Raw genomic sequence first — 21,629 nt, forward strand, 5'->3', positions numbered from 1 at the left:
GCCCTTTGGGATGAGGTGAATCGATCCCTTTGATATTCTTTCTAGCATATCTCCAAATCCCATGATCTCTTGAAATGCTGCTAAAAGTCCTGTGCTGATCATGTCCCAATAGCTCAAGAAGAAAGCCCTGTCCAATCCATCATCCCCTGCGCACTTCCCTAATGGTAGTGCTAGCAAGGCCTCATCAATCTCCTCCTCTGAGAATGGGGCCATCAAATGTATCCTCATGCTCTCTGTGACCACTCTCCTGGTACTTTTCCACACAATATCCCTATCTTTGCCCAATCCTAGAGGCCTTGTTGTTGTGCCCAACAAAGCAGTGTAATAATCAGTGACCACCTAACTAAACTCCTGTGGCCTTGGGCAAGGGATCCATCTGCTCTTCTAAGTCACCCAACACCCTGTCTAAAATGTCTCGGACCTATGGTGAGAAATAACTCTTTGTTTACCCTATCTTGTACCTATTTCCAACAAGGCCCTTGCATGGTACTTATACTCTAATTTGGACTCCTTCATAACATCTGTTTCTGATTTGGCTGCATACATCCTCTCTGCCACCCACCTACATCCTAGTTGTCTTTCCTCCTCCTTTTGAACTGATGCCAAGGAGGCCCTATCCCTCTCTTTCTCTAAGAGACCATCGCTCTTGCTCCTAGCCTTCTCCTTAAGAAAGGAGCTGCCCTGCCTGCTGAAAATGACTTGGCTCTCCAGATCCTGGTAATAACCTCCCTCAATTCCTCATCATAATACAAGTGTAAAGGTATTCTAATGTTGGTAACTGTTCTAGTGGCTACCATTGTACTAGTGTATGATCTGAGAAAGTGGTTCCTTGTCACAAGCCCAATCATCTATATAAAATCTGTCCAACCAGGAGAAGATCCTGCCACCAGCTGTCCTAACTCTTCCGGAGAACTGCAAAGAACCTATAACTCTGCCAAACTCTGCCAATGAACGAAGGATCCTGTCCTCTAATATGGAAGATAAAATCCTCCCAAGCTTCCTGTTCTCCTCCTCTAATAGTGTCTATGCATCTACTCCTATCCTCCAAGGCTTCGACCATATTAAAATCCCCACCTACAATCTAGTGGTCGACATGAGTTGCCCTATGTCCTGTCTCATTGTTGCAATTTCTGCAACCTCGTGAAGAGATGGGAACTTGAAGGAGTCTAAAGAAAAATTTGAATCTATGCCAAACTCCTCCTCACTCCCTCCCTCTCTCTGCTGAGTAACTGGATACACCTCTCTCTATGGGGATCTCTCCCTCCTGCTAAGTATCAGGGACCTAAGAAAAAAATTACTCAGTGGAGGCCTCAACCACAAGATCCATGTCAAGTGTTCCAGGTGCCTCCATCATTGCCTCACAAGGCTGGGGGTGTGAACTAGTTGCTCCATCCCACATGGGGAAGTCACTGCCGCTCCAACTGTTGGTGATATCGTACGTGGTTGTGAACCTCTGTCACCTGCATTCTAGGAGAGGGAACCTTAGTTATAGTTGTCTTTGTAGCCTCATGGACTCATGTGTGCAACAGGCCTAGGATCCCTAACAACTATCCATCATCTCTCGACATGCTCTCACCCCGGTTTCTGTCTCTGCCTCCTTTTTCTAGCTCCTCATCTCTTCTACCACTCCCTCTCACTCCTGCAATGCACGGGCCCTCCCCCTTCATCCTAAAAGGAGTCCGGGGGAGGCCTAGTATTCTATCTCCACAACTCCATCCTAGATCAATAACACGGCTACACCTCCTAGACCAAATATACGAGGATATAATACTAGCAATCAGCTCCCATCTATGATAGTGTCCCCAAGTCCACTATGCCTACGAGTAGTCTGGAGTGGGAATCATGCTTACATGCTGTCCAATAATAAGGAAAGAAAAGCTTCCCTGAATATCCTCATATCCAGATATTGGCCTCTAGCTGTGACCCAAGCTATAGCCCCCAAGGTCAGGAGCACGACTTCTATTGTGCCATCGAATGTCATCCTAGGGGCTCTCCTCCAAACCTCCTAAGCTCTCCGGCAGTCCCACAGGCAATGTCTCTGCATCTCCTTCAGTCCCCCACATCTCCCACAAGCCACTAGGTGCCTATTGTACCCAAGCCAAGAGCCAACTGCTAAGCTCCTGTGGGATAAGAGCCATAGAAGAGGGATATCTTCGTAGGCCTAAAGATCTCATCTAGCCTCCTCCAAAAATCTGATAAGAAATGCTTTAAGATGGCCTATCCATGCCAATGGGATGTGGCTGCTAATTGTGCTCTGATCCTATACATCAATATCCTCCTCACGAGCCTAGTAGTGTAGCCAAACAAGGCCACATCACATGGCCTATCAAGGAAAGAATCTCTCCACACCCATTCTCCTGGATCCCATTGTAGTCTTTGTAAAGGCCTTCTCGGATAAGCCCAATATCTCCATCAATCTATATGACAAGTCACTAGGTCTAGGTCAATGTCCCACTTCCTCTCAAAGTGCACCACTACTTTTCCTTGTCTAGGGCATCCTGTGAACTCCGTGAAATGATCCAAGTCCTCTCGTTGGAGGCATCCATCCTCCTCTACCAAAAAGTGAATGTCCTCTTTCTACTAGTCACAATGACGACTAGAAGGATGTCCCCTCTGGAAAAGAGACCACAACCTAGGTCTAAGAACTGTCAACCTAGGTCTAAGAACTGTCTTTATCCATTCCCCATTGAGGAGGTACTCCCTCTATCACAGCCTCAATCATAGTCCTGGCTCTCTTATGACCATGTAGTCTCTGCCTCTGAATCTCCTGCAGTAGCTCCTGAAATGTGTACCTATCTCCCACTGAGGTGGCATCCTGTACATAGAATCTCCCCAAAGATAGGTAAGTCATCTGTCCAAGGGCGTGGCCTATTCTCTGCAAGAGATGGGAGAGGATGCAAGGAGGATCCGATAGGATGAGGAGGAGAGGGGCCTTCTTGCGGACTTGGGACTTAGGCACTTTTTTCCATATGACCCCCCAGATGGTCAGGTATTACAGCCCAGCAGATTGGTTGTCCACATAATTGTATTTGTAATGTGCTTAGACACTCTCTTCAGAGTTACTTCGTACTTGGTATTTTACCCAAGGGGGATTTTCTCTTGAGGTGTTATTAATAGATCTTTCTTTGCTTGGGGAAAAAGAAGAAGAAAAATTTCCTCAATTACCTTGAAACTATCAACAACTTTGCTAGGGATCTAGTTTCATCCAGGATATGCTTGGTAAATTCACTTGTGTATGGTGCACAATCGTCCTGCCTTTCTTTACAAACCATAGCTTTTCTCTTATTCAAGAAATAACATGTATTCTTAAAGGTAGCATATTTCTCAGATGAATAGAGAAGACATGGCAGTTGAAGTGTGAAATTACACCAATATGGGAGGCATTAGAGATTCTAACAAGCAAGAGCTTTGGTACAAAAATTTCAAAAAGAGGAGCTTGCAGTACCAACACATAAATAAATCATGAGCAGCATTGACATCCAGGAGATTTACTTTGGGCGAATCATCAAATATTGCAATTCTTACGGTTTACCTGACGATGAATTTTGTCTTTTTCCACCATCACCAATGGAATAGTTTCTTGGATTGATTTCAACTGGTTATCAACATGCTTTAGCTTGCGAAGAATTCGTTCCTTTTCTTTCATATGCTGAGCTAAAATCTCTTGCTCATGTTTATGATCTATTTGTGCTGATTTAAGCTGCATATCATAATTTACCTGCTTTTTTTTTTCAGAGAAGAGAAGAACCTATAAATAAAATACTTAGACAAAACTTCCCCAAGGTAATAATACAACAAAATCTTTAAAGACTACTACAATTCTTCAAATGATAAGAAGTCTCTTCAAGCATAAAAGTATTTTGAAGCAAAGACTACTGATGAGACACTGAAAAAAGAATGCATAAAAGGTGGAAAAGAAGTAAACCCGATCTGCAAGGTATTGGTCAGCCTCAAGGGTGGCCATTTCAAGTTCCTTTTTAAGCTCGTTAGCAGATTGTTCCTGCATCCTAAAGGATAATTAGATTTGCACAGAGATATAATGTCCATTCAGTAATTGTTATACAGCAATTTTACAAGACAGATAACAAACTACTGCATACGTACTGGTCTACTTGTAACAATCAACAAGAAAACTTAGGTGATTAAGTGATAAGCTGGTGAATGTTGCCCATTGTTCTATGTCTTCTCTAAAGGGTGACTATCTAGTCCACAGGCTGTCAGAACAACCAATATAGAAATATGTAGTCCCAAACCTAGGATGATTACACACTTCTTTGACTCAGAGTACATAGGAGTCTAGTACTAGGTCGTTAGCTTGGTTTTGCCAAGGTAGCAGTTTGACTGAGAGACTCGGAGACTGTATATGGGAATGCCACAGAGTTTAGAAGATCTGGATAAGAGCTGTCCGACTGGTCTTTCACCCTCAAGGAGAGACTATAGACTCTGCTTATAGTAGCCTGGGTCATACATAGAGGACCAACATGAGCATATGAGGATGTCCAAGGGACCACCATTTTTCATATCTCATGCCAGCAGACGAAAGCTACACACTCTGAGTTTCACCCACACAGACTAGACTGCAGACTACCAATGGAAGCTCATTTTTAGGATTATTGTTAGTATTTATGAACTTGAGATGCATTTATTCATATCTCATGCCAGCAGACGAAAGCTACACACTCTGAGCTTCACCCACACAGGCTCGACTGCAGACTACCAATGGAAGCTCATTTCTAGGATTATTGTTAGTATTTATGAACTGGAGATGCATTTAAGCTATTGACAGGAGCATAGTAGGCCCTCTGATTCCATCACTTGACTTGGAATAGAGATCATCTACACTCTCAACAGACATATGGGAGACCCTAAGTTTGATCTAGGAGACCAGAGGCCTTTCCAACCATTTGGAGTCCAGGCACCTTCTTCCCCTCGAGGATTCCAACCCAGTCTACCAAGACTTGCCATTCCCTGTAACTACATACTCACTTGGATGGGAAATGAAATGGAAAGAAGTTACCATATCCGGTGTTCCCGAGCCAGCATGACTACATTCTTTCAATCTCTAGAAATTCTGTTTTCTTATGGCTAGATGTTGTCTTTTCTCATCCATAAAGTCTTTGCATTCAAGAGGAAAGATGGAGCCTCAAACCATCCATAGATTCATAGTATATTCACCTCAAGGAAATAACACTATCAAAAAGCACATTCACAATCAATTGCCTTTTCTTGTGCAATAGAAGATCATCACATGTCATGCTAAGATGAAATGCTTACACAAAAGTTCCTAGATTGAGGAAATGACATCCCTTAATGATAATACTGAATGGGATCAAGATGGATCCAAAGAAGGTACACTGCATTAAAAATTGGTCCATACCACAAAATTCCTCTTCATTAAGAGGGCAATATGGCCACATGGAACTATTTCCCCCTGCCACCCCAATGCCTGTAAATCTGATTTAGTGCAGCTGATCAGTGATGATTTGGGGGCACTAATATGAAGGCCCGAAGCATGGCTTAACATCCAATGCTTTATGGAGGCTCTAGTGCTGCCTGCCCAATAAAATGTTCATTGAAAGGAAGGGACAAGCCAGCCAACTTCCCAGTCTCAACAAGATTGGACAACATAGTGAGAATCGGATAGGTAGGAAACACAAAAAGTACAGGTCTGAGAGGCCCACAAAGGAGGAGCTGGAGAAGGCACTTTTGGCACTAGCTTCAAGTAAGTGTGCAGAAGAAGATGAACTAGATAAGTCCTTAATGAATTACTGAGATGTCATTAGTGCAAGCCTCATCTCAACTTTTCAGGAGATGATAGCAGCAAGGGTTATGGTAGAAAGACCTTCTGAGGGACTGGTTCACCTCATTCCCAGGGGAAATGGAGACAGATTGGAGATCACACAATGGAGCCTAATCACTTTGATTGGAACTATCTACAAGATCCTTGCAAAGGCAATCAGTCTCAAACTAGCCCCATTGCTATCAAACATTATCCATCCCACCCTTGCTAGCTTTGTTGGAGCGTGCACCATCTTGGACAACATCTTCACCTTTTGGGAACCCACCGCTCTTGCTCCATCCAAGAACTAGCAGCTTCTTGTGCTCCTTGACTTCAAGAAGGCATATGACTATGTGGAATAAGAGTTCTTGGAAGGCAAATACTGAGGACGGGATTCACAAACCAGTGGATTAAAATACTAAGGGTGGGATTCACTGACCAGTGGGTTAGGGAAGTAGTAGAGGCTATAAGCTCCTTGAGAGAGATCCATGGAAATCGGAGGCCTCACGTTACCAATCCTTGAGTTTGAAGAGCTTCTCAATTAGGTCCCTCAATTAACTAGCACAAATCCTATGGTATTTGGGTATGCAACACTAGGCAGTTGGAATGGCAACCCCACGAGGACTTCACATGGGTCCCCTCTAGAACCCTAGTGAGATATCTTGGATGCTATGTGGGGTTTGATATCACCTTAGAGCAGCAGTTGGTAGCTCTTCTGTTGAGCTAAAAATGCATTAGCTTTATTAAAACATCTACAAAACTCAATCATTTATGAATTAAACATGTTATTAAAAAGAAATGTGTTCCTAGAGAGTATCTATGTCCCATGAGCACAAACCCTAATTGGGAGGACCCAAACTTTCTACAGAACAGCATGCTACTCTCCACTCAGCCACAATCTCGTTTTTGCAGCTTGCAAGCACAAGAGCTTTGCTATCCACACCCCGTATGTGGAGGATATCCACCATTATCTTCTACCATTAGGCACCTACTGTCCAACCTTCTCCCACAGTTTTCCCATTGGTTCCAAACACCAAACAGATGTTGTCCAGATAGGCAATTGCTGTCTACATTGTTTCCAGCTGCCGCCTGCCATTAGCCCATCCTAGAGACTGCGTTTATTGCTGTTCATCACCCTCCAGCCTGCGTTTACCAGCCAGGAGCTATTGCCTACAACTAGCAACTTTCAGACAAGTTGTGTTTTTACCAACCTGCTGCCAGCCTGCATCTTCCTCACTGCTAGGTGCTACATTCGCTGTCAGGAGCTTGTTGGCAGCCTGGAACATCATTACCAGACCTGTGTTTGCTGATTTCATACTGTCTTCTGTCCATCTGGACACATTGCTGCTATGTTTGCTGCTACCAGACACCTCTGGAGGTTGCATGCCGTGTTTTGGGATTTGTCAAGAGTACGACACACTCTTGTACTCGTACTCTCTGCCTTGGTCCTCAAGATACAAGAGTTCAAGGGTCAGTATCCTTCACTATATAGTATGTTTATTGCATTGAGCATAATAAATATATTTGGTATTCATTCATTACTATTCACTATGTTCATTGTCTTTGCATTACCCTAACCCTAACTATGTTTCTTTATCAGTATGTGCATTTTTCGTAGGATTGTTTTTGTGTTTTTTGTGGTAGAGCATTTTTTAAATGGTATCAGAGCTAGGTTCTCATTGAAGAAACCTAGGCCCTTGTTTGGAAAGCTCATCTTAGACGTGGGAAGAACAACAAGGGAAGATGACATCGAACACTACAAACCCTACTCAGTCCCCAAAGGAGCCTATGTCAAGAATTGAGCAAGAGTAGTATCCACTGCTTACTTCACAAGGTTCCAAGACGGCCGGTGATCATTCTAACTACGTTGGAGACACGCATCATCATTCCAGATGAGGAGCTAGAGCTAATCTTGGCTCACAAAGCCACGAAGTCTAAAGAGTTTCGTCGACAAGCCTTTAAACCAAAGCTATGTGAAGAAGGTAAAATTCATTTTTTCTCATCAGATGTTGTGCATAAATTTGATGATGTTGTGGAACTATCGAGACCTCCATCAAAGATAGGGCCCCTTCTTGGAGAAAGAGAATCCGGAGCATGTTCCTTACTTTTAGCCTATCTCACTTCGGTGCAAGGAACACAAGTTCCTAGTTTTGTCCCTTCTTCTATTTGGTTTTCTTCACCACCTTTGCAACATTTTGGCAAAGATCAAGATAAAGGTAGAGTGCCATATGTATATCCTATGCAGTCTGGCCCAAGTGTTTGGATGCTAAAAAGAACGATAAGTGTATCCAACTTGTGATGGATACATCCAGGATCACATGTCCTATTTCAAAGATGCTGCAGCAAGAGCGTCCCAAGCCTGTCTCTCAGGACCATCCATAACCAAAAGCGGAAAGGTCACCTGAATATGCAGAAACATAGGCATTAAAATCACCCATAACAAAACCATGGCGAGGTAGCGCAAGTCTTCCCAAAGCTGACGACGTTCCCTTGTATGAGAAGGAGCATACACGCCTACCGTCCACAAAACCTCACCCTCATAAATTAGTTCAAGAATCAAAAATCAGCCACAAGGGTCTTGAGAGACCAACGATGGTTGTAGCGAGGATTTGACAACCAACATAACTCTCAATCTGTGTGGAGGAGGACCACTAAACAAAACTGCATAATCCTTATATCAATTCCAAGAACCCCGCACCAAGCTATGGCTCTTCGATACACTAGTCACATCCACACTACTTTATGGAGTACAGATATGGGGGCCCAATCTTGACCACCGTAGCACATCAAGGCGCACTAATGACGAGGATGGAGGTTGATGGAGAAACCCCTAGTGTCCATGATATCCAGGATGATCAAATGTAAGGCCTCAGTGCCACATGAGATCATCCTAGTAGCTACACCGATTGTGGTAGAGGCCCTCACCTGATCAGTCGCATACGTACATAGCCTATGGGACTTACCCAGACACAGATATGCACGGTTGGCCCTTGAGTCCTCTAGGCAGCTTGCCAAAGAGGGTGATACTTCACGTTGGTATGTACAGATGTCGACCTAGTTTGAGCTGCATGGCTTTAGCATGGACACTTGTTACCCCCCTTCTAGTACTCCCTCGATGCACCATCTCTTGATCTAAGCAGGTCAGAGATTCGCAAGATCATCATGATGGATCTTACCCAGTTGGATATCAGGCGGACATGGTCGATGCAAGGGTAGGAGCTAGGGACAAAGATGGCTTTCTACCGCGAGAATTTCCTTCATACTACAGATGATGGATTTATTGTTCGCCTAAGATTCATGGACACCTACCTTTCCCATGGGATCAAATGTACTATTGGCTAGTTGCGCACCTCCTCACATCAGCTCTAGAGATTGAGACTGGCAGATATAGATTCACCCTACCAAAGGAGCGCATATGCCAGATATGCCAATTAGAGCCAGAGACAGAGGAGCATTATATCTGCCACTGCCCAGAGTATTATGAGGTCCGTGGTCGTTTCCACTATCTCTTTAGAGACGGTTTTGGACCACTATCCAGTGTCATGGATTTTACTGATCAGCTATGCCTTGGCCTCTTTCTTCTTGAGATACGACGGCTTCGTGACATGCGCCTCAGGAGTACAGCTGCTCCAGGACACCGAGGCCCTTCACAGAGGCAGCTCATAGACTTCTTTGCAAAGGAGACTTAGAAGACTTCAATACAGCTACAGCCACAGTCCACACTAGAGTTTCTCTCATCGCCACAATCCACACACAGACAAGGAGTACTGATTGATCGAGCCATTCAGCTTAGCCAATCAAGATGTCCTAGGCCTCGACACAGACACTGACAACACCTTCATAGGCCGATACAAGGGATTATTTCTAGGGCTAGAGCTAGGCCCTCCATACCCACATGAGATTGTACCATTTGGAGCTCATTGTTACTCCATAGAGCTCTATGTTTTACACAACCATAGTTAGTTTCCGTTCTTATTTTTCTTTGTGCTACATATTTTGCCTAGACAGTTTGTACCATCATACACATGATTGTAACTCATGGTCTCATAGGTCATTTCGGCCTTTTCTAGATGTTAATATATCATATCATTTCATTTCATCTCTTTTTTTTTTCGTAAAAGGTAATTGTATTAATTATGAAAAAAAGGTATAAGTTTACATGATTACAAGATACACGAGGGCCCTAAGCCAACGTGTGTAAAATCCAAGTAGTAGGCCACGAAAAAGTTACACAAGTCATGGCAAAGACCCAGAGGAAATTGCCATATGCCAGGGAAGCAAGTCCTCCCGAGGAAGCAAGTCCGAGTGCCGAATGAGATCTATCTGCCAATGCAAGAGACCTTTAAGCCGGGCAATGTGTCTCGGTACATTAGAGGCCGAATAAAAAAGAAAGGCATTCCGAGTGGTCCAAATGTGCCAACATCCCCAGTATCTGAAAAAGTGGAATAAGATCTTCATATGCAACTGTGGTGGTGTTGGGTATTTCATCTCTCTCTCTCTCTCTCTCTCTCTCTCTCTCTCTCTCTCTTTTTTTTCGTAAAAGGTAATTGTATTAATTACGAAAAAAATACAAGATTACTTGATTACAAGATACACGATGACACTAAGCCATCATGTGAAGAGGTTCTCTCTATCTCTCTCTCTCTCTCTCTGATTACAAGAGACACGAGGGCCCTAGTCCAACGTGTGGGAAATCCTTGTAGTAATGCACTAAAAAGGTTACACCAATCATGGCAACGACCCAGAGGCAATTGCCATATGCCAAGGATGCAAATCCTCCCGAGGGAGCAAGTCGGAGTGTCGGATGAGATCTAGCTGCCAATGCAAAAGGCCTTTAAGCTTGACAATATGTCTCGGTACATTAGAGGCCGAATCAAAGAGAAAAGCATTGCGCGTGGTCCAAATGTGCCAGCATCCCCAGTATCTGAAAAAGTGAAATAAGATCTTCATATGCAACTGTGGCGGTGTGGGATACTTCGGGCGCACAAAAACCCAGTCGAAAGGAGTTAGTGAGGACCCCACCACAGCGCGCCAAATTTGCGACAAGAGTGACCAGATGTTCTTGGCCAGCGGGCAAGAAAGAAAACGATGTCGAGCCGATTCCGCCGTAGTGGTACAGAAGAAACAATTGCCATGCGAGATTCGACACTTGGCAAGGGCCGAGGCAAGAGGAAGACCACCAATCATTACCCACCAAAGAAAGACCTTGCATTTGAAAGGTGCCTTATTCAGCCAGCCCTCCATCAGCGTTGTCTGCCACCATGACAGCAATTTCCGCAGTCCCCAAACAGTATTAGCTTTCTCAGCCAGCCATTGGTGACCTTGAATGAGAAGATGATACACCTGATTAGTAGAGGCCTTTTCCAGACTCAACCGGCCTGCAAGGTCCTTGTCCTGCCAAGGGCGATCCACAGCCAAAAAGGCAGGAAAGGGTTGCCTACCCTGAAGCTCCGACGAAAGCTTTCCCCATAAATCACGGTATCCGCGCGGGATCTTGAAAAGTCTCCTAGCAGTTCGAAACGATACGAGGACATTGCGAGTGGCAAGGGTAGCATCTGCAACCGACGTCACACCTAAATGGGCCATGCGGTTAAATCTCGGGCGGAGCTGATGTTTATCTTCCCATGAAAGCAATCTCGATACTGCCAACAATTCCAGCTGAAAGGAGTTAGTCTGCAAGCGGTCCCCTACTGGGTGCCAACGGGCCTTTTGGAGCACCACTTTCCAAGAGCCGACTCTCTCTCTCTCTCTCTCTCTCTCTCTCTCTCTCCTTTTTTTTTTCGTAAAGGGTAATTGTATTAATTACGAAAAAAAGTACAAGTGTACTTGATTACAAGATACATGATGGCACTAAGCCATTATGTGAAACAGTTCTAGTTCTACGAGTTACAAGGTCATGGCAAAGATCTAGAGGAAATTGCCATATGCCAGGGATGCAAGTCCTCCGGGGAAAGTAAGTCAGAATGCTGAAGAAGATCGATCTGCCAATACAAGAGCCCCTTAAGCCGAACAATATGCCGCTGAACATTAGAGGCGGAATCAAAAAGAAAAGCATTCCGAATGGTCCAGTTGTGCCAGCAGCCCCAATAGCGAAGAAAGTGAAACACTAGTTTCATATGTGGCTGTGCGGGTGTTGGGTATTTGGGCTGCACAAAGACCCAATCAAAGGGCCTTAACGAGAAACCAACCACTGCTATCCAAACAGCTGACAAGAACGACCATATTTTCTTAGCGACAGGGCAAGAAATAAAGCGGTGACGGGCAGATTCGACACTGGTGGTGCAAAAGAAACAATTGCCATTGGAGATTCGTCGTTTGGAAAGAGCAGAAGCAAGCGGAAGACCCCCAATCATCACCCTCCAAAGAAAAACCTTATATTTGAAGGGTGTCTTGTTCAGCCACCCTTCCATCACAGTTGCCCTCCACCATGACCGGGATTTACGCAATCCCCATAGCGCATTAGCTTTAGTGACCAGCCAGTGATGATCTTTAATCAGGAGATGATAGACCTGGTTTGCGGAAGCTTTATCTAAACTCAGCCAGCCTTCAAAGTCCCAATCCTGCCAAGGACGATCCGAAGCAAGGGCGGGAAAGGGTTGTCTGCTCTGGAGCACCATCAGAAGCTGTTCCCATAAATGCCTGTATCCACGAGGAATCCTGAAGATTCTCCTGGCTGTAGGAAATGATATTAACACATTGCGACTGGCAAGGGTGGCATCTGCGACTGAAGTTAAGCCCAAACGTGCCATACGGTTGAATTGTGGTCGAAGCTCTTGTTTTCCTTCCCATGAAAGTATCCACGAGACTGCCAGCAATTCTAGTTGAAACGAATTAGCAACCATGCGATCCTCCGCTGGATGCCACTGAGCCTTTCGGAGGACCAGTTTCCAAGAACATGCCAAATGGGTAAGCAAGGATGAAGAGGAACAGGCGAATCGGGAATCGGCATTAAGGACATGCCACCACGAACTCTGGATTTGGGTATTGCCATGCCGAAGCCCCTGCTCCCCAAGGAAATAATGGGCTATCACGACCCAGGGATGATGATCTGAGCACATAGCACGGAAAAGAGACCAACGGAGGGCCAGCATGTGAGTTTGGGCATCCAAAATAGCTCCGCCACCCATGCGTTTGGGGGTGCACGCATGCGACCAAGAAATCCAGGAAATGCCTGCATGCAAGGAATCTTTCTTCCATAGCATGAAACGAATAAACTGAGTCAGAGCATTCAGAGTAGTAGTAGTCCAGGGCAGCAAGGGCAAGAAATATGTGAGCATCGGCAACATAATTGTCTGGGCTACTTTGAGGCGAACATGGAATGGCCAAGCCTGAGACTTCCAATACAGGAACTTAGCTGCCAGTTTCTGAGAAGTCCACTGAAGAAGCTGCTTTGGTGGAACATCAACACCCAAGGGGTAGCCAAGATGTCTGACAATGGAACCACGAGGCACAACGATCCCCTGCCAATTCAATGACTGGAAATCCGACTCCGTGCAGCTGAGAATGGCTGATTTCAGCCCATTGATGCGAAGGCCAGAAGCCTGACCAAAGAGATCCCAAACATCCAATGCTTTGCGAATGTTATCCTTATCCGCCCGGAGAATCATAAAACTGTCATCAGCCAAGGATTGACTAATGAAATGTTGTCCAGAAGGAAGCGACAATCCAACCAACTGAGTGGAAGCGGCCATATGAGATAACAGCGAAAGAACCGGATGGGTCGCAAGGGCAAAGAAGAGGGGGCTCAATGGACACCCCTGTCTGACAGACCGGGCAAGGGCAAATGGCTCGGTAACGCCTCCATTCAACATGACTCGCGAAGACGCCGCTGCACTAATGATGTAGATCAGTCGCGACATCTGATCACCAAAGCCCATAGTAGACATAAGCTCTGCAACAAAAGACCAGTCCAGATAGTCGAAAGCCTTTTCCAGGTCCAATTGAATCAGTACGACCTCCTGATTAGAATGCCGTGCATAATCAATCGCCAGTTGCGCATTTAACACATTGTGCAGAATGTTTCGGCCCTTAATAAACCCATATAGAAGTGGATGCACAATGGCAGGGAGATGCTTGTGGAGCCGATTCGCCATCACTTTAGAAAAGATTTTGTACATAGACCCCATTAAAGAAATTGGGCGCCAATGTTTCAACATAGACGGCGAAGGAACCTTCGGAAGCAATTTAATAAGTCATTCTTTCCATGAGGAAGGCATAATCCCCGTTTCCCACACCTGCTGAAACAAAGCCGTTAATGGTTTCGCCAATTGGGTAGCAAAAACCTCAAAGAATTCATTGGTGAGACCATCCCAACCAGGACTTTTATCCTTGGGTAAGTGTAACAAAACATCTACAACCTCCGCCTCACAAATATCTGACTCCATAGTGGCTTGCATGTCTTGCGGAACCTGATTACGAACCAGGTCATAAAAGACTGAACGGGCCTGAGTAGTTTGGGCTGAAGGTGGCGAAATGGAACCAAGAAGATCAATGAAATAATCCCTGCACATATGCACAATAGTCTGCGGATCAATGACCAGTTGCCCGTCTGCATCCAGAAGTCTAGTCATATTCTCGCGAGCAGGAGAGGCATGGAGGGCTCGAAAGAATTTATGAGTCTGACACGCATTGTCTTGCAGAGTCTCCGTCAGATGCTGCAGTTTGGCCTGCTGATACGATTGCAACTGAAATTCTTGAATAAGATGAGCCACACGCATTGCCAGTGCTAGTAAGAATGCATCATCTGGAGTATCCATCAGCAGAGAACGGACCAAAGCCAGCAAGTCCTGGGCGGCTTGCCGACGCTGTCGACAAAGAGAGGCATGATGGATTCCATACTGGCGAGCAACCCGCTGCACATTAGCGAGCAATCGTTCAAAGGAGGCAGTGCCCTGAGAAGGGAAGTCCAGTAAGAATCTATCAATCAATTGCTGCATATAACCCTGAAAGATTGCATGCTTCAAATAAGAGGAGTTAAAACGCAAAGGGAGCCGGTCCAGAAATCGCTTGAAAGGTGCAATGGGGTGTGCGAGCATCTCAAGCTGCAGAGGAAAATGGTCCGACAATGCATATTGCTGCAAGACTTTCATTTCAAGCATCTCAGGGAGGAAATCATCATTCTGCATGATGTACATGCGGTCCAGCCGCGACCAAGTTGTCACATACTGAGCGGAATGGAAAGTAAACCCTGTAGAAGAGAGGTTCAGCCAGGACCAAAGATCTTGCTTAAGAACAGCAAGAGCCAGCTCATGCCACCTACGGCTTTCCGGCGCATCCATCACCGAATGCTCCGAGGTGGACTGCGAAGAATCAACACACATATTGAAATCGCCCATGAAGAGGCCCCGTCTGCCAAGTGACAAAGAAGTTTGCAAAGTATGCCAAAGCTCCCGGCGCGATAAAGGATCATTCGGTGCATAGAGACCAAGTAACCATAAGATTTCTCCATCTAGTAAAATTTCAATCACCACAAAGCGCCCATGCACATCATTTTTAATAAGAAGAGGTTGATATTTTCGTGTACAATCATGAGCACACCAGAATAACGCATGGCCTGTGTCCCTGCATAGAACAGACGAAAGCCATGACAGTCTACAACTTTTCCAGCTTCACCGTGACTCTTGTGCTCAACAGCACACAAGACATCCCACTGATTCTCATGCAATACAGTCCAGATGGCATGTTGCTTATGGCGAGAACAGATTCCTCGCACATTCCAAGTGACTACTTTCATGGTTGTTGTAAAAGAAAATCAGGTACGAGGCACGGCTTGCCGTGCTTTGACCTTGTCCGCGAGAATATCCAGGACTCCCTCATCCAAGAAATCAGCCAACACGGCAAAAGAGTTCTGCGGACCAGATTTGGAGGTAGACGGCAGATCTGCTGGCTTGGGAATGGAGCGGGGATAACGACGATCCCACGGGGTAATGACATTGCCTCGGGTATCAAAAGTCAGCTTAGCTGGTGGACCCTTTGGACGATCCGAATACCCTCTCCGAGGGGGCTGCGGACGGGGGGCAGAGGAAGCCATCGCAGGAGGAGAGTGCTCTGACGGCAACATTTCTTTCCTGCGCATATAAGTACGCATGGAATCTTGTGGCGTAGAAGGCACAGAATTCTCCATAGCAGCAATCACCCTGTTACCTTTTTTTGCACGTACTTCAACCCAGTCAGAGCCATGGGAGGCCGAAACCGAAACCTGTTGTTTACCTTTATCCAGAGCTTTGGGTGGATGACTAGCATCCTGCGATGGGACATCACAGACCATATCTTCCATGGGGGGCGCTACATGCCCCGCATCTGAAGGGTAGTGCTGTTCTGGGCATTCGGCCATGAAGTGCCCTAATTTGCCACAGGAAAAGCAGTGTCCTGCAAAAGTGCCCCATTTCAAACGAAAGTGTAAGGAATGCATGCCAGAGCAATTGAGACGTAACCACGCGGGTCTTTTCTTGGTAGTGTCCCATAACATACATAAGCGATTACGATTCACTGCCCTTAAACTTGGCGGGACCAGAACCGTGCCCACTGCAGCCACTGCTTCCTTCAATAGCGGCCAATAAACAGCCGGGCAAATTTTCCACTTCAACCCATACAAGGCACTCCCGTTGTAGCAGGCGCTGAAAATCTGCCATTGGGCGCCATGGTACAACATGGACCAAACGGCGATCAAGAAACAGAGGCAGTTTAGACAGAAGAGCAGCACGGTGCGTCTCAGATTTTAACAACACCTCAAAAAACCCCCGGGGCCCCACAAAAATCTCTTCCACACATTCCCCTTGTAGCAGGCTGTGCAGCCACTGGCGAATACGGGAAATCTGGGGGATTCTACCAGTGAAGAAGAGTATTACCGCGCGATCATAGAATACTGAACAGGAACGCAAGACAGATTTGGGGTCAACAGTAGCTTCCAAAACATCTTCCGGTGCAGATTCAGAAAAGGCTTCCTGATTATGTTGCACATAATCACCAAGTAAAGTGTTTGCAAACTCTAGCAAATGCTCCCAGTCAACATCCTGAGAGTCTGCAGAGTCCGAAGCAACCTGCGCATAAGAACGATCCTGTTGATCCATTGACGCCTCCGGAGTGTGCTTGGTGCGTTTGCCTGCAGGCTGAAAGTCAGGAGCAGTGGGCGTCTCTTCATTGCATGGAACCATATCATCGGGTTCCTCAGTGTCAGAGTCCGGACCAAGCGCTGCCACCGTTTGGTCTATAAAATCCAAGTCCAAGCCAGCCATGGTGTATTGCTGTGTAGACCGGTCAGAGGCTGAACGAAAAGCTCATGGGAGGCAGGACTGCACCGGCCGTTCTACCTCTTCGCAGGCAGAGACGGGCGCGTTCCCGTGGCTGGCTCACGCTGGCACGCGCTCTGTGTGGCAACCGGGGGGTGACTGGCTACTAGCCCTTGGTGGCTCAGGGCGGGCAGCAGGCAGGGGGCGACGGAACGTCCTGACAGAGGGCGAGGTAGGTTAGGTGAGGGCTATCCTGCGCAGGGTCGGATTGCAGGTCCCCAACTTTACGCAAGGTCCAATCAAGCCTGCGCGGCCCTGGGGGAAGGGACCAGGCGGCAGGCAGGGCAGGGCGGCGAGGAAAGCACAGGGCAGGGCAGCGCCGCACGCAGACAGGTCGAGGACGTCACGCAGGGGGCGACGAAGGGCGACGGGGCAGGGGGCGACGAAGGGCGCGCAGGGGGTAGCGACGGGCGACCTCTCTCTCTCTCTCTCTCTCTCTCTCTCTCTCTCTCTCTCTCTTTTTCGTGAATATAATTGAATTAGGTAGTGAATATTTACATCAGACCATTAGGTCAACATTCTCTATGTATCTCTTACTTTCTATTACATCAAACCATCAAATCAGCATACTTTGTCTCTCACTCTCTCTATAACTAATATTTACATGAGGCCTGTACACTCTAAGAACAACCAAAACAACCTATCACATGAACAGTACTAATAGATCACACAGAAGGAACAGTTGGAGTAGAGCGAACAGTCACCAGCCAGGGAGCAGCAATATCCAAGAACCAAGTCCGCTGACATCATAGAGGAGATTTGCCATAACACTATTCCATGCACACAGGCCACATGCCCATGGATGCTCAATGCTGAATAAAAAATAAAGGCATTGCGAGTACGCCATATATGCCACAGGCTTGACCATCTAACGAAATAAAATAGGCAAGAACAATCTGAACTCAAAGAGGGCATAGAGGACATATTTCCCATAATCCATGAACGAACTGATAGGAGGTGCTGAGTCACCAGGGACCACACACGGAGAATGAAATTCCAGATCTGTCGCGCAACAAGGCAGGAGACAAAGAGGTGAAGCAATGTCTCATCACATGTAGTGCAGAAAAGACAACGCCCTGCAGAGATCTTTCGGGCACGGAGCACTTCTCCCTTTGGAAGACCCCCAATGAGCAGCCTCCACATGAACACTTTTCCCTGATACGGGACCTTAGACTTCCAAAGCTGGATAAATCTTTCCCGCCACTTCTTTTTGCTATCCCTAACATGCCATAACTTATTCACTTTCCCCGTGACCCATCTCTTGGCTTCCACCATTTGATGATATATCTGACTAGCTAACCTTTTCTCAAAATCATCAAGAAGCACAAACATCTAGTCACGCCAAGGATCCAATGGTTGTAACATAGGCAAAGGAAAGAACCTCTGAAGACTGTTCTGTATGGATGACCAAATGTCCCTATATCCACGAGGCACCCTAAAGTATTGACGAATACGCCTGAAGTAATAAAGACGGGGCTGCCCAGGAATAAGACTATCACGGACTGTCTTCAACCCCAACCTAGCCATCCGATTGAACTTGTCTCGCTGCAAATCTTTTTGTGGCCAATCCAACAACCTCGAGGAAGCCAGTATTTCTCCTTGCAGCGAATTTTCCTCTTTACGAATATTCAGGGGACACCAAACTGCAAAACGAATAATCTCTTGCCAGGAAGCTATCAAATGAGAAAGGAGAAAAGACTGGGAGACCTTTAAAGGCCTCGTAGAATTAGGTGCATGCCACTAGGAAGCATGAATAACCGTGCTACCATGAGAGATACCAGTCTTTTCTATGAAAAATTTGGCAATATCTGACCAAGGATGACACTAAATACATAGACTCTGCAATAGGGATAGCCTTAAAGCGGACATATGCAAATTAACATCTAGCAAAGTTGCACCCCCCATCCTTTTCGGAGTGGTCACATGCTCCCAGGAGATCCATACCTGCCCCAAACGATTGCCTTTCTTTTTCCAGAGCATAAATCTGATAGGCTGAACCAAATCCAAAATGGACTTCTTAGTCCAAGGAAGCAATGGCAGAAAGAATGAGATCATATTGATCATAATGCATTGAGCCACTTTTGGTCTAAACAGTAGTGGCCAACTCTGAGATTTCCTATACATGAACGTGCCATGAATTCGGGAGGCCATCCAATCCAGCAAGGCATGGGGAGCAACCTCCACACTAATAGGATATCCCAAGTGTTTGGTTATATTACCCCTTGTGATCACAACACCATTCCAGTCCAAGGCCTGTAGATCATTCTCTATAGAGGAGAGAAGGGTGGATTTATGAGTATTAACGTGAAGACACAATGCCAAAGCAAAAGGATTCTAAGCCACCATTGCCTGATTAACATTAATATGATCCGCCTTAAGGAACATAAAAGAATCATCTGCCAAAGATTGACCCACAAGCTGCTCACCGCCGGGAAGAGTTAAGCCAACTATCTCACCTTGAGCTGCCAACTTATCCAATAATGAGAGCATGGGGTGAGTTACCAAAGAAAACAGCAAAGCGCTGAGAGGACAACCTTGCCGAAGGGACTGAGATAAGGCAATTTCCTCTGTAATCCCTCCATTAAGAGCAATACGGGCCACAGCACCCTAACTGATGGTATCAACTAGAGGAATCATACTGGACCCAACACGCATTGTAGACATTAATTGCTGCAAAAATGACCAGCTAACATGATCAAATGCCTTCTCAATATCCAGTTGAAGCATAATAACTTGCTGGCTAGAATCTTTGGCAGAGTCAATTCCTAGCTGAACATTCAAAATGTTGTGCATTATATTCCGACCTTTAATAAAACCGTATTGACGTGGATGAATGAGGTGTGGAAATATTTTTTGCAATCTCTTGGCAATTATTTTGGAGAAGATTTTATATAACGATCCCATAACAGAAATGGGTCTCCATTGTTTCAAAGAGGTCGGAGAGGGAACCTTAGGCAGGAGAGAGAGAGCTTGTGGAGAGAGAGTGATGGCGAGCGTGGAGATGGCTGTCAGTCGCGTCCGGCCCCTGTGCCGCCAGTAGAAACCCTAAATCGCCTCGTTCGTCGTTTCCTGCCTGCACGTTGTCGTTTCCTGCCGCCGAACGTCCACCTGCACGCGCCCGCCTACCTGTGGAGGCTCAAGTTTCGCCGACGACACCTGCACTTCACAGGTCTGCATCGTCCCTGCCTCTTTTCCTGCCGTCGCATCCGTCCTCTGCCGTGGCCATCAGGTCCAAACCCGCTCGCCCTCTGCTGTGCGACTGTGGCCCACTGCAAGGAGTTCTGCTTGACGTCTCCCCTCGGACGTTGCACACTCACCTGGATCTGTGCCCTCAGCTGCTCGCCTGCCTTCACACGCCCTATTCGTCAGGGGTTCACCGGCGCGCGTCTGTCCTGTTCTGCACAGGTGCCCCGTTGCAGTCCTGTTGCTGCAGCCAGGTGGTTCCCTGATTGTGCCGGTCTGCGGGACTTGCGGAGCGAGCAAGAGAGAGAGACAGAGAGCGAGAGAGAGAGAGAGAGAGGAAGGGACAGGCAGATAGACATTTTACAAGGACAGATCTGTGCCGAGGAGGCAGCAGATTATTGAAGAGCAGAGACTGTAGACAGTGCATCCTGCTGCTGCAGTGAGGGAGCGAGCGAAAGAGAGAAGACAGCGGTATGGCTGGCCTGGATATGGATTTTCTCGACCGGACGGTGGCAGCCCTTGGCCCTGATTCCGATACCGAGGAGCCGGAGGATATGGTGCCATGCACGGAGGAGCCGCCTCCGGGTTCTGAACTGCCGTCGGCAGGCAAACGCTCTAAGCACACTTCAGACGAGCCAATGGGTCCTCAGGACCGTTCCTATGCGCAGGTTGCCTCCGAACCTGTGGATTCGCAGGAAATAGACTGGGAGCATTTGCTGGACTTTGCCAATACTTTGCTTGGCGATTATGTCCATCATAATAATGAAACTTTCTCTGCTGCGGCTGCGGATGATGTGCTGGAAGCGACAGTGGACCCAAAATCAGTCTTGCGGTCCTTCTCGGTGTTCTATGACCATGCAGTTATACTTTTTTTCACCGGCAGGATCCCAGTGCTCTCACATATTCGCCAGTGGATGCACCACTTATTGCAAGGGGAGTATGTTGAGGAGATCTTCCTTGGCCCTCGCGGCTTTTATGAGGTGCTGTTGAAATCCGAATCGCATCGAGCTGAGCTACTGTCCAAGTTGCCACTATTCTTTGACTGCCGCTTGGTCCATGTGGTACCATGGCGCCCTATGGCTGACTTCCAGCGTCTGCTTCAACGCGAATGCCCGGTGTGGATGGAAGTGGAAAATTGTCCAGCGGTATATTGGCCATTGTTGAAAGACGCGATGGCGGTTGTGGGCACAGTGCTGATTCCCCCCAGCCTCAGGGCTATGAACCGAAACCGTTTATGCATGTTATGGGATACGGCCAGGAAAAGGCCTGCGTGGCTTCGCCTCAATTGCGCTGGCATGCATCCTTTGCATTTTCGCCTGAAATGGGGCAATTTTGCCGGACACTGCTTTTCATGTGGTAAATTAGGGCATTTTGTAGCT

At 46.6% G+C, this 21,629-nt stretch overlaps 1 protein-coding gene across 3 annotated transcripts in view; it reads right to left on the minus strand.

The window, feature by feature from the left end:
* LOC148014886 (uncharacterized) overlaps positions 1-21,629 on the minus strand; it is a 274,224-nt gene that overhangs the window by 98,405 nt on the left and 154,190 nt on the right. For all 3 annotated transcript variants that reach the window (XM_087665463.1, XM_087665466.1, XM_087665465.1), the window contains 2 exons: positions 3,926-4,000; positions 3,533-3,718 (listed from right to left, as the gene is read on the minus strand). In XM_087665463.1, the coding sequence (XP_087521589.1) occupies positions 3,533-3,718; positions 3,926-4,000 (261 nt within the window). The remainder of the gene's footprint in view (positions 1-3,532; positions 3,719-3,925; positions 4,001-21,629) is intronic.

The sequence above is a fragment of the Lygodium microphyllum genome, chromosome 24, assembly GCF_053477565.2.
Source record: "Lygodium microphyllum isolate KBCC chromosome 24, Lygodium_microphyllum_v1.1.10, whole genome shotgun sequence".
NCBI lineage: Eukaryota > Viridiplantae > Streptophyta > Polypodiopsida > Schizaeales > Lygodiaceae > Lygodium > Lygodium microphyllum.